The following is a 14,000-nucleotide window of genomic DNA, read 5'->3' on the forward strand; positions in this document are numbered from 1 at the left end:
TTAAAATAAGGGTAAAATTACAGAGGTTATGAAAAAAATAAGTCTGAAAAAACAGGGTCTTAAAAAGGAGGGAGTCTTAAAATGGGGGTAAAATTACAGAGGTTATGAAAAAAATAAGTCTGAAAAAACAGGGTTTTAAAAAGGAGGGAGTCTAAAAATGGGGGTAAAATTACAGAGGTTATGAAAAAAATAAGTCCTGAAAAAACAGGGTCTTAAAGGGAGAAGTCTGAAATTTGGTGGTCTTAGAAGGGGGGTTCCACTGTAATGTATTTGACAGCACCAAATGTGAAAATGTTAAAGAATCTCTCATTTTCTCTCACAAATAACAGCACACACAGACAGGGACAAAGGAAGATGAACTCACGATGAACGGGATTGATTGTGGATGGAACTTTGAACTGTCCATCACTAGCAGGACTGTGAACTGTAAAACACAAGAGCTTTCTCAGCAACTAGCTAACACACATACAAATAACACACACACATGCACGCACACACACCTGGAATCTTAACCCTGTTTTTACTCTCAAAAAAAGGTTATATGCATAATTTCTTTTTTAGCATCAGTTAAATAATAATAAAAGTAAAAATAAAAATGGAAGGACATCTTGCCAGAATCTAAGCAGACCAACAAAGTAGCAACTCTAGCTAAGCATTGAAAATAAGTGCTCACAAAGTCGGTTTACCTGGTCGATGTGTCTGTCTTTCCATCTGTGTATCAGTGTGTTATCAGTAGCAACAACATGTCAGAACACACTGGCAAGGCACCAGTACATTTGCCCTATTGCAGATTCATAACCCCAACCCACAAACCAACCACTGCCTTAGAATAGACTGACCATTTTTTCAAGAAAAGTAACTTCTTCTTCTTCTTCCATGGGCTGAAACTCCGCGGTTTACTCATGCTTTTGTACGAGTTGAGTGGGTTTTTACGTGTATGACCGTTTTTACCCCGCCATTCAGACAGCCATACGCAGCTTTCGGGGAAAAGTAAAGTAACGGCCTAGAACAAATTAGAATTGCAAGGCACTTTTTACATTGTAGACACACATTCTGTCGACCTTCCTACTGGGCTACTGACCGCTGTGAAGCATTTTGTTGACGTCCCCTTGCTTGTCTTCATCTGCAGAAGGACTGTGGGAGCGTTCTGCACAAACAGAAAGAAAACCACATGTGCTACAGAAAAATTGTAAATGTCAAAATGTAATTCTCTGCCACAAACGTACTCTGTAACAAGCACTATGGACTATACAGACGTTAGATCTAACCATTCCCAACCAGAAAACACTTGTGAATTGTTACGAAACCATGACAACATGAGAACAGTTTCATGAGGTAACGTCTCCAGATATAGTGCATCTTCTCGTGTCAGCCAGTCTATCAAGTCAATGGAACGTAACTAACCCCTATCATGAAAGGACACTTTGGCAGGTCCAAGAGTGTCCTATGGCAGGTAATACTGTATCAAATCAATGCACTCTTCTTCTATTAATCTACACAAATATAACTGCAAACAGGTGTGTATTCACAGTATCCTCATTTACCAAAACGTTCCAGGATTTCACCACTTTTTGTGTGAAAATACTTAAGACAAAAAACACAACAAATCAATCCTGCCAATTTTCATTGTATTTGATTTTTTCTTGTACCACAATAAAGGTACTGCTGTGTTATTTCACGTTAACTTAACTGGATGCTGTGACCAAGCAAGCATCTTTTGAGGCATGCATTCTCCTCCTCTTTCAGGTGCTACCAGTTCACAGAAAATCTAGTGGGATCACAGACAGACACGCATCAAGTTAATATGCAGACTCAGAGACCATATCCATGCCCCACCCCTGTGTTATCACTGTGGCATGTAAAAGACCTTGGTCATTCTGCAAGAAGTGCAGGTGGTTGATGACACCTAAACATGCGCACACCTAGGTAGCGCAGCTCTCTTGCGGCTAGCTTTCCACTGGGAGGAAGCGACCCAAATTTCCCAGCAGTGGATTATTCAAAGCAATTAATGAAAATAAAAAACAAAATGAAAAGGACAAGAAACCAACCCTGCAGTTGATAGCCGTGTAACAGCACCATGTGTCGTGCGTCTGTTGTGTAGTCTTTCGGCTGGTGGGCAGCAGAGTAGCCATCCCCGTGTCTTGCCTGAAAAGATGCACACACAATGCAGTCTTAATCATTGTCAGGCAGCCAAACACCTGTGTGTGTTTAGTACAGTGGAATACCCCACACTAACACACACCCCTCCCTCTCCCCCCCCCCTCCTTGCCTGAAAAGATGCGCACACAATGCAGTCTTAACACTTTGTACCCCACCTATGTTGACCAAGTTTCTTTTAGCCGAGACCAGCTGTGCTGCAGCAAGTCACTCAGAATTGTAGTAACTGTGTATCAACACGCTGGAATGCAGCCGTTCGATCGACGTTACAGGAAGCGACTGAAGTGACTGTGTACGGATATATCCGTACCAGATCAGATAGAGCCATATGAGTGGGTATGGATATATCCGTACCTGGGAGACAATGAGTTAATCATCGTCAGGCAGCCAAACACCTGTCTGTGTTCAGTCCAGTGGAATACCCCACTCCCCCCCCCCCCCCACAACCCTTTTTTTTGCAAAATGTGATTAAAAAAAAAGGGGGGGGAATCTTACAATTGAAGTAAAAGACAACAAGCACATTGAACAGAAAATCTATGAAAGGTAAGGGTCTTAAAAAGATAATTGTGTGTGTCTGTGTGTGTGTGTGTGTGTGTGTGTGTGTGTGTGTGTGTGTGTGTGTGTGTGTGTGTGTGTGTTCAAAGTGAGGAAGTGGAGGTGGGGGGAGAGGGTTCAACTGTATCACTCCCACCTTCAAACAACACACATGGAGACTGGCACCGAACAGAGAAACCCCAAAGAGACTCTGTAAAGGTAACCATGAAACTACCAATGCAGCTAACCCTGTCTACTGATGCTTAAAGTTAAAAGTACTAAGATAACATAGCAAATGGAAAGTGTTATCTCTAAGTCTAATAAATGCACAGAAAAATAATTATTTAAAGGCTGACATAGTCCTATCTAATTAGTTTAATTACTTCCAGGGCTTTTCCCATCGTTGCGGGGATGTATAAATTAAGCTTCCTGCAAAGTTTTAGGTTTGAAGTCCTTACCAATTACGAGAAATAATTAATTCTTTATTGCATTGTTTAGCAACAGTTCTCCAGGACTTGGGCTATTTTTAGACCGTTGACGTCACTTCGTGACGTTTCGTAAACCAAAGATGGCGTTTGAGACTGTTCTGTTTACATTCGACACTATCAACACCACTTTGCAATACTGAAATATTTTTTTCTGTGTTCGAAAGCTACAGCCAATCGTTATTATATCCCCTTAGGTACAGTTTTATAACATTATTGGCACATGTAAACAATATGAATTAATTAATGAACGCTACGAGTATGGCAGCCTTTAAGAAGCAAGGGCAGTAGCTGACTTACACCATCAAACAGCTTCTGCAAGGCTGCGATCTTCCTTGGTGAGATAATTGACAGATTGATTCCCCTCTGAAAGAAACCAAACAAGTTCACTCAATTAAGTCAAAAGTAAAAGTGACATGCCTAAGTATGCACCACACATGAATGTACCTAACCATGTGTGCACGTCTAACCGTGGACGTCTTTACCTTACAGAAAATGCAATTAAAGATAATTATAAATTCAATCAATTAATAAATAACTATAAATAATAATAATTAATATATTCAAGCTGATACAAATATGAAATAAACAGATGCTCCAAAAAGCAATATATGTAAAAGTCAATAGTAATATATAACACATCCACAACCTGTATAACTCATTCCTTTGTAAATAGACTTAAGACAGTGAAAGGAACAGACAGAGACTCATCGGAAACAAAACAGAAGACAAAGCAGGAACGTACCTTCCCCATCATGATGGCCAGCTGCTCACTGTTGAAGCCACTGTACTCACTACTCTCCTCGGCCACCATGTGGTACTGCGGGGAGTTACAGATCAGCAGGCAGTGACGCTCGGACGTCACTCTGAAACATACAGGTAGACATGACTTAGCTGCAGTTAGTTTGTTTATTTGTTCGTTCATGGGCTGAAACTCCCACGGCCTTTACGTGTTTGACCGTTTTTACCCCACCATTTAGGCAGCCATACACCACTTTCGGAGTAAACATGCTGGGTATTTTCGTGTTTCTATAAGTATAACCCACATGGATTACAGGATCTTTTCCTTGCGCACTTGGTCTTGTGCTTGCATGTACACACGAAGGGGAACAAGGCACTAGCAGGTTTGCACATAAGTTGACCTGGGAGATCGGAAAAATCTCCACCCTGAACCCACAAGGCGCCAGCAGCTCGGATTTGAACTCACGACCTTCTGATTAGGAGGCCGATGTCTTACCACTACGCTGTCACAGATAAACATGACTTAGCTGCAGCAATCTTTACCTATGAGACATTCCATCATGAACCATTGCCAGCTTGCGAAGCCTATGAACAGACAATCCAGACAAAAAGCGGGCTCTCAAAAAGAATAAAGTCCTGATCAGGGGGGTGAAATAACAACAGAACTACATACCCAGAATGGCGCACTTTCTTGAAATCGTCAAAGACCTGCAAAGCAGTGCTGAGACCCTCAGCAATGTGACTGCTACTCTGGCCGGCACCTCCAACCAAACTGAAACACAAGCAAACGAGTCATTATACAATTTATAGAATCGTTGGGTTCATTAAAATAAAATTAAAAAAAATATATATAAATAATTCTAAAACGACAAAATCATCAATGTTTGGTATTGCTTGGTGTTGTGAATGTTTAGTGCTGAATTTTATTGAACACACACAACAACATACACACATTGAAATCACATGATAGTGACACACACACACACATACAGGTAATATCAACACACACACACACACACAGAGTAAATGTTACACAGACACACACACAAACACAGATTTAGTCACACTACACAAATCATACCTATGAACAATCACACACATACACTGATACAGTCAGTGATACTGATAGTCAAAAACACACAGAGACAACACAGAGAATGAAAATAACACACTCCAATTTCTCTAGGTGTGTAATGACTTCATGAATGCTGTTGGTCGGCAAGGTACAGGTGGCTGCCGGTGCTGGAGCGATGTCTCCGGCATGGAACGTTACGACATCATACAGCGTACAGCAGTACTGAAACAGACACAACACGAACAGTAACACTAGCAGCAACAGCTGAACTGAAATACAAACATACACAAATGAAAAAATTGCAAGCAAGTTGAGTTGAATCACACAAAAAGATTAATCAAAATATAATTAATAATCAATCAATAATGTGAAAGATTAGATACCTGGTCGTGTATAAAATCAATGTGTCACTTTCAAAATCAATGGGTCAGTTTGTTTTACGGTTGACTAGTTCAAAGAAAAACAGGGTGTGCGTTTGGGGGAGGGGGGTGATGGTGGTGTAGAAATTAAATGATTAAAACATTAACAAGGAAAAATGCTTGGAGTGCACTAAGGAACAACCCAGCCAGCATTAGGGAAATGCAAGCTCTCAACATGGTAATTATTAATGCAATTTAGAAAACTAATCCTATATCCTTCAATTGTGTATGCATTTTACTCATGAGTAAACATTGACTGTCACCGAGGTATTATACTCTGTAAGTACTGCAAAGTACCTTGTAAACGCCCATCGGCTTTATTCACAAATTCCGGCCAAAATGAAGAGATGGATGTTTCCTATGTGCTATACCCTGCGCAGGAGCAGCTTCTATTACTAACTCCTATACGATTTTTGAAAATAACTCTGTCAGGATTTTCAGGGGTCTAGAACTGAAGAGTAAGAGCCCCTTTACCTCGGACAAGGTTTTCACAACATCCGGAACAGTTTCGATGCTGCCGATCGGCAGTTTATCCTGCGATAGGGATGAACACCTTACTCTGATACCAAGGGCGGATCTGGGGGAGGGTTACACGGGTTACGTAACCCCCCACCCCCCAAAAAAAGAGGTAATTTATTGGCTCAGGATCAGAGGATGCACCAGATAGCTCTATTTTGCTTCTTTGGATAAAAAAAATTTTTGGGGGCACATGCCCCCGGACCCCCCTAGAGGCTTAGGCGCCGTCAACTTGTATCTTCGCAGTCATTTTGTAACCCCCCCCTCCAAAGTGAATTGATCCGCCCTTGGATACTGTATGTGTATGTTATGCACGAGAATGACAAAAATATACAGAGTGGTTGTGGTAATGCCTTTTGTGACACGGACACATGTATGTGAAAATGTCTGCATTTGTAATCCCCTTATGTGCGCAAAGGCACTTTGCTTTTTGTTTTACATGTATACAGAAACTCTAAAAATGTGATAGCACCAAACAAATAATATAAAAAAAAGTAAGGTAACCAGGTTCTGCTTTCAGGTTTACAAATTAATATGAAGGGAGAAATCTTACATCAATGCCATAATCCACAGGATCTGGTGGACCATTGTTGAAGTTTCTGCACACATGTATACAAAATTATAATATTAATAAAAACAAAAATAAATACATATGTACCAAACTACCATCAATAATAATAATAATAATATAACTGTTTAGTCATTGTGTATTGAAACAGTTCCAGCATATTTTGCAGGAGAAGGTTAAAACACTTGTCTTCAATTACGTTAACCTTATCCTTTATTATATACTAGATGATTACCCGCTTTGCCGGGTACAGGCTTCGCCGGGAAGAAGTCGCCGGCTTCGCCGGCGCACGAAGGAAAGGAGATAAACGCGCAAAACACTGGAGACCTTCTAAAAATAGTAACGTGCAGTGACCTTCTAAAAATAGTAACGTAGTAACGGGAATATGGATTGACGCCACACGGAGGAAGGGAGATAATCGCGGCTGAAAACACTGGAGAAGATAAGGAAGAGTTACTGGTAGTGGATCCCGACAACAACAACAACAACAACAACAAAATCGGTTCAGCGCGCACAGCGCTGGGCGCTGAGAGCACGTGTTGAAATATCTCATCGATGAGGTTGTGTCCGGGGTGTAGCTGAATACGGTGTCCAAATTTGAAAAAGATCCACCGAGAACTTTGGCCGTGCATCGCAAACAGACAGACAGACAGACACTAGTCGTATATATATATATAGACTAGATGATTACCCGCTTCGCCGGGTACCGGCTTTGCTGGGTATTGGCTTCGCCGAGAAGAAGTAAAGCCGAATACCAGGCTGTGCCTGGGACCCGGCTCTGCCGGGTGTACGCCGGCTTTGCCGGCGCACGAAGTAAAGGAGATAAACGCGCAAAACACTGGAGACCTTCTAAAAATAGTAACGTGCAGTGACCTTCTAAAAATAGTAACGTAGTAACGGGAATATGGATTGACGCCACACGGAGGAAGGGAGATAATCGCGGCTGAAAACACTGGAGAAGATAAGGAAGAGTTACTGGTAGTAGATCCCGACAACAACAACAACAACAAATCGGTTCAGCGCGCACAGCGCTGCGCGCTGAGAGAGCACGTGTTGAAATATCTCATCGATGAGGTTGTGTCCGGGGTGTAGCTGAATACGGTGTCCAAATTTGAAAAAGATCCACCGAGAACTTTGGCCGTGCATCGCGAACAGACAGACAGACAGACACTAGTCGTATAGATGCTGGGATGGAGAAATAGGAATGTGCAGAAGACAGTAATGTCAAGGATCAGAAGCAGAAGGGTCAATTTGTAAAAAAAATGAGTTTGCACGAAGATGCCATATATGAAGAAGAGAAGATGAGAAAAAAAGGCATTTTATTTTGACCATACAAACCATTCACGGTTGTTGTTGTTTTAAAAAGGGTGGGGGTGGGGGTTATCATCAGTGAATTTTACAACAGTATACACAGAGACTCATGTGGGTCAACGTACATGATCCATGTGCAAGCCAATCAAACTCTTACTAACATGAGAACACCCACTTCCTACACCAAGCCTACATCCTGTCCTACACAATTAAACACTGGGCTATTTATTCTTGGTCTTACACCATGGAGCATGATTTGGAACTTGACAATACAATTCCAACTGGCCCAGAAATGTCACCACAATTTCGGGCCTTAATAAGGCAAAACAAAAAAAATAGGTCTGTAACCCGACCGACCCTAGTTTTTTCGCGCGACCCTAGACTTTTTTTTGGCATTTGGGAAAAAAAAAAAAATCTTGTTTTTTTGACAAAATAACGTAAAAACATGGTTTTTTGGAAAAAAAAAAAAAAAAAAAAAATCCCGACCTACCGACCCTATTTTTTGGGCCTATGTTACCGTAAACAGACCTTTTTTTTGGGGGGGCCTAAGTTAATTACTACACCGTACCATATATACCAACATGACCGTTTAGGATAAGGCACAAAAAAAAAAAAATAGGTGTGGTTAAGGTAACATAACCACAAAAAATAGGGTAGGAAGGTAGGCAATCACTTTTTTTTTTTAAACTTTTTTTTCTAATGTGTACAAATTAAACCTACTTGACAGGGAAATAAGTGTGCGACTCGAGCGCTTTCGCTTTCATTGCGTTTTCTGCACTCGTTTTCTTGTTTGTTTGTTGGGGTTTTTTTGGTTTTTTTGACAAATGTAAAAAAAAAAATAGGGTCGGCCCCTAAAAATAGGGTCGGTTGGGTTACCGTAACCACACCTATTTTTTTTTTAGGCCTAAGGATAAGATTCATATATGGTCAAGAGTACAGAATAGTGTCCAGTCTCTGTGACATGAGCATGACAAATATAATTTTGTCATAAAACAATCTTTTTTACTTAAATTGGAGCATATAGTTATCTTGATACTTCCTACCAAAAGAAATTTCAAATGGGCTATTTACTGAGTAGTATTTGAAGAAAATGTATTTGGTTTGCATGTAACGGTAACACCGTGACCCTTTCAATCAACATCAACTTAAAACAAATCCAGTTTAATTCCAGGTCTTTATTTAACTTTAACAGCCTGCTACAAGTGTACTTTCAATGATTAAATCATAACAACAGTGTTCTAGTCTGATACAGTATTGAAAACTGCATGTAACTGTTGCATGTACGTAACTTTACACAAAGCAGAACATTTGACTCACAATGTTAAAAAAGTAACATATTTAAGTAAAATAAACAAACAAAAAGTCTTCAAATATGTTAAGCCTTATCTTTATATTTAATTGTAAGAAGAAAAAGTTCATTTTTCCAATTTCTGAATTATGTTATAATGCACCATGCATTTACAACATCAGGCGTTCCTAATTTCAAGGTAAAATGACTAAGTAAATGTACTGTATTAAAGGCTCCTACATTGTCAAGGTATGAAATACTTCAGTTAAAGTATTAATTAAGGTTAAAGTATCCCAACAATTGTTTTACTCGTTTTAATGTATAAAATAGAAAACCTAGCAATACATGCATGTAACATAACACTGTGACCTATCCTTTTTCTTACCCATTTTTCACCAGAAAAAGAAATCCATCCAGAATTAAATGTTCTACAAGTAAATACATAGATATAAACATATTTCACATCCAAAAATGTGAGTCCAAGTGATAAAGGGAAAGAATAAATAACAAGAAAAGACGTATGCAAGTAACTTTACACCAACTAGTGCTATTTGAAGGTGAAATAATTGTTATACAGTGAAACCCGGCTATATTGAAGTGGCACGGGACCCGGGAAGACCTTCAATATAGCCGGAACTTCAATATAGGCCATTCTCGGTTATATTGAATTTCCCTCCTTGTTCCTTCAGAAATTCAATATAACCGAACTTTTTTTCACTATACGTTCTTATTTCCGTGTCCACACATTGCGTTTGATGTGAGATATATTCCCATTAATCTTTCACCTGTTGGCTGTTGTTCTTCGAGCCTCCTTGCTTTTTTTCTGCACACACACACACACGGACACACACTCACACACACGCACGCCCCCCTCCCTTACACACACAAACACACATTCCATATTCCTCAGCTACTTCCTTTCTTTTTTTGCAGCCAGTTTCCAGCTTCTGAATAAGCTCGATTTTTCTTTTAATTGTCAGACTCACCCTTTTTACATTTAGTCAAGTTTTGACTAAATGTTTTAACATAGAGGGGGAATCAAGACGAGGGTCGTGGTGTTTGTGTGTGTGTGTGTGTGTGTGTGTGTGTGTGTGTGTGTGTGTGTGTGTGTGTGTGTGTGTTTCTGTTTGTCTGTGCGTGTGTGTAGAGCGATTCAGAGTGAACTACTGGACCGATATTTATGAAATTTGACATGAGAGTTCCTGGGTATGATATCCCCAGACTTTTTTTTCATTTTTTGGATAAATGTCTTTGATGACGTCATATCCGACTTTTTGTAAAAGTTGAGGCGGCACTGTCACACCCTCATTTTTCAATCAAATTGATTGAAATTTTAGTCAAGCAATCTTCAACAAAGGCTGGACTTTGGTATTGCATTTCAGCTTGGAGGCTTACAAATTAATTAATGACTTTGGTCATTAAAAATTCGAAAATTGTAATTAAATTTTTTTATATAAAATGATCCAAATTTACTTTTATCTTAGTCTTCATCATTTTCTGATTCCAGAAACATATAAATATGTTATATTCGGATTAAAAACAAGCTCTAAAAATGAAAAATATAAAAATTATGATTAAAATTAAATTTCCGAAATCGATTTAAAAACAATTTCATCTTATTCCTTGTCGGTTCCTGATTCCAAAAACATATAGATATGATATGTTTGGATTAAAAACACGCTCAGAAAGTTAAAGCGAAGAGAGGTACAGAAAAGCGTGCTTTGCAGCACAGCCCAACCACTACCGCGCTAAACAGGCTCGTTAATTTCACTGCCTTTTGTACGAGCGGCGGACTACGGTCATTGTGAAAAAAATGCAGTGCGTTCAGTTTCATTCTGTGAGTTCGACAGCTTGACTAAATGTTGTTATTTCGCCTTACGCGACTTGTTTGTTTTGCAGCCATTTTTGCTAGTGTACAAAGGGAAACTACTCGCATGAACAACAGAAATTAAGTCGGGGAGATCTACGCACCACAAGACGACATGGCGTAGCTGTCAGAGGCCCGCGGCATTGTTAGACTGTAATGTTATCAAAAACCTCCTGACTCGAAAGTTGATGCTGATCTGGCCTCTCCCCTTCCTCAACTGATTGCGCTGACAGAGGCGTGTCATATCATTCGGCGCCCGCGCAGTCATTGTTCTTAAAAAAAAAAAAAAAAAACCTTAAACAAATCTTTGGAGCAAACATTTAATATAGCCAGGTAAAAACGTCCCGTGGGCTGAATTTTTGTTTCAATATAGCCGGGATTTCAATATAGCCGACTTCAATGTAGCCAACATTTTTTAACAAAGAAAAAGTAGAGCTTCAGCCGGGACCTGAAAAATTCTTCAATATAGCCGGGATTTCAATATAGCCTACTTCAATATAGCCGGGTTTCACTGTACAGCCTCTTAATCGCTTAAATCGTACTAGTAATTGAAGAAAACATTCTCTTAATATTGAATGACCTATTGAGTGCTTAAGACAGTGAAATAATTGAATTTAAGTGGATTCAGAGCCAGTTTTAGGCAACAAACAAAATATCCCGAATAAGGGAAAGGCAAACATATCCATTCAACTTTTGTTATTACTGCAGCTACACCTTAGTAATCAAAAGAGAAATACTCAAACAAAACAGCAAATGTTAGACAAAACATTGGGCAACAACCAAAAATGTCCTACCAACCAAACTTTGCTACCAACCAGCCTTTCCTATCTTTCAGATTGTAACTAGACAACAGCACAACATGAACTCAAAAACAAACATGAAGCTGCTAACCACAGATGTGGCACTGACAGATGGAATAGAAGAGCCTCTGCATACATGATAATCAATGACAGTTTTGAAATATTAACAAAACAGCGTTCCACCCACTCGTATTATTTTTTATTGTTTTTTTTTTATTATGGAGGGAATGCATCTGGGCTGGTTGACCTCATGCTAAACAAATACATGACAACAGTACAGCTTCAGAAATCTTAGTGCATGGGAACAAAGGGCTACACATAGAAGTCTGTTTGCTTTCACGCTGTTTCTTCAGGAAATGTACTTCTGCACCATCACCAATGAGGGCTTGAATCTGCAACACAAAATAACAAGAAATTCCGAGGTGATATTCAAAGCGTACCAGTTCCACATAACTAATCTCATGAAAATCATCAATTTGATTGAATTAAACATAAATTACCATGCATGTTAATATATTCGTGTACATTTAAACAAAAACTAGTATCATCGGTACTGAAACAAACAAAAAAAATAAATCCCCAGTGCCTCAATTCTCACAATTTCTTCCTGAATGTATTGAAGTCCTTGTACTCTTACCCCTGGAAATGCAGGTCACAGTATTGTCAGCTGAGTCCACACCACTCTGTTCTGCAAACTTCACTGGATGTTGTCTCAGTTGATAGTGTCCAGGGAAGGAAGAAAATTTAAAAAACCATTAAATGCTGGACCGATGAAACAAACTTTTTTGTGTCCTGAAATAGCATTCCTAATGCTGTTGATCATGTGTGTGTTATGTTACATTGTGATTCAAACACATACTGTTAAAACTCATCCTAATACATAATTATTCACTCTTAGTCTGAAAACACTCACCTTCTTTGTGAATTTTTGTTTTTACCGAGTAAAGTTACATTCAAGCAATAGATTAAGTGGGTTTTTGTTTGTTTGTTGACCTGCATTGAACCATATCTTGGTTGTTAAGCAGCCTTAAAGAAAAAGCATCCACAGAAAAGAAAGAAAAGATAATAAACTATGTTGACGGCAATTTGTACTCATACATGTAACTTAACACCGAATAATCCCTTAGTCTATGATTATGTTTGTGTTATGTGACATTCAAACACATGTTTAAAAAAATGCTTGTACTAAATGATCCACTCTTTGAACATTATAGTGTGCAATTAGTGTGCACAAAAATGTGAAATTCTTCAAGATACGTTTGAAAGTAACTTTACACAAAACCTATGGTGTCATGTTACATGCAAACACCTTTAATCTATTTTGAAGCATTAAACAGTTTGAAAAGCAAAATTGTTGACTGTTTCCATCCAGTCACCTTTCAAAGTGGGATTGAACCAGTCAATGAAATCCTGAGTTCATCTTAGCAATGCCATTTGAAAATGTCAGTATGACTGCAGGTACATAACATGCATTTGTCGTGTTAAGTTACTTGCATGCACATTTTTACTGCATGTAACATAATGCACAATTATAATTCAAATGTTACCATGAAGCAAACAATTCATTTGTATTAAAAAGCTCCTATTCAATAGATTTTGCTATACCAAACGTGTGTGATGAAAAATACATGAGTGTAACTTAACACCACTCTTTATGGAGTAAAGTTACATACAAACACATATATCACTAAAACATCCCTTGTGCAGGCGAAAACACAAACTGAAGTTAAAGATCGCCATTCAAAACGCATCATCTTGAAAAATCAGACAGGTACTTGCAGATTCAGTTTCCATCAACAAGGTGATAGTTAGCATGTAACTTTACACGGGCATGTTGTCACTGTGATTGCGTTAGGTTACGTACGAACAGAACATTCAAACTTGGGTTTAAGATCGTACCAGGGCCATCCACATTCATCGAGAATGCAAATGTTCAGATTATTGCATATTTGTTTTCCTTTAAAATTTCCCCGATCTAAAATGAATGCAGCACTTGCTTGTACGTAACGTTAACGATATGTACTTTCGTGTTAAGTTACAATCACGCGTCAAGATGGTAAAAAAATGGTAAGTCGTAACAATTTTTTTTAATCCTTCGAGATCTCACAACACTACATCCAAAATTGGTCTTCTCGCTAAAAAACATGTAAAAATCATTCTCCTAAAGCAAAAATATTCACGCATGTAACATTAAAAACAGTAACACCAAAAGTAAGCATGGTCACTCACAAACATGTGC

The 14,000-nt window shown here is 38.9% G+C and overlaps 1 protein-coding gene across 4 annotated transcripts in view; it reads right to left on the reverse strand.

The window, feature by feature from the left end:
* The window catches only part of LOC138971565 (mediator of RNA polymerase II transcription subunit 25-like), a 57,311-nt gene that overhangs the window by 41,271 nt on the left and 2,040 nt on the right, over positions 1-14,000 (reverse strand). For all 4 annotated transcript variants that reach the window (XM_070344326.1, XM_070344324.1, XM_070344325.1 and 1 more), the window contains exons 2-9: positions 6,481-6,526; positions 5,090-5,214; positions 4,591-4,689; positions 3,922-4,042; positions 3,477-3,542; positions 2,049-2,145; positions 1,082-1,147; positions 365-424 (exon numbers count right to left, since the gene is read on the reverse strand). In XM_070344326.1, coding sequence (XP_070200427.1) covers positions 365-424; positions 1,082-1,147; positions 2,049-2,145; positions 3,477-3,542; positions 3,922-4,042; positions 4,591-4,689; positions 5,090-5,214; positions 6,481-6,526 — 680 coding nt within the window. The remainder of the gene's footprint in view (positions 1-364; positions 425-1,081; positions 1,148-2,048; positions 2,146-3,476; positions 3,543-3,921; positions 4,043-4,590; positions 4,690-5,089; positions 5,215-6,480; positions 6,527-14,000) is intronic.

Source organism: Littorina saxatilis, linkage group LG7 (assembly GCF_037325665.1).
Source record: "Littorina saxatilis isolate snail1 linkage group LG7, US_GU_Lsax_2.0, whole genome shotgun sequence".
NCBI classification, from domain to species: Eukaryota; Metazoa; Mollusca; class Gastropoda; order Littorinimorpha; family Littorinidae; genus Littorina; species Littorina saxatilis.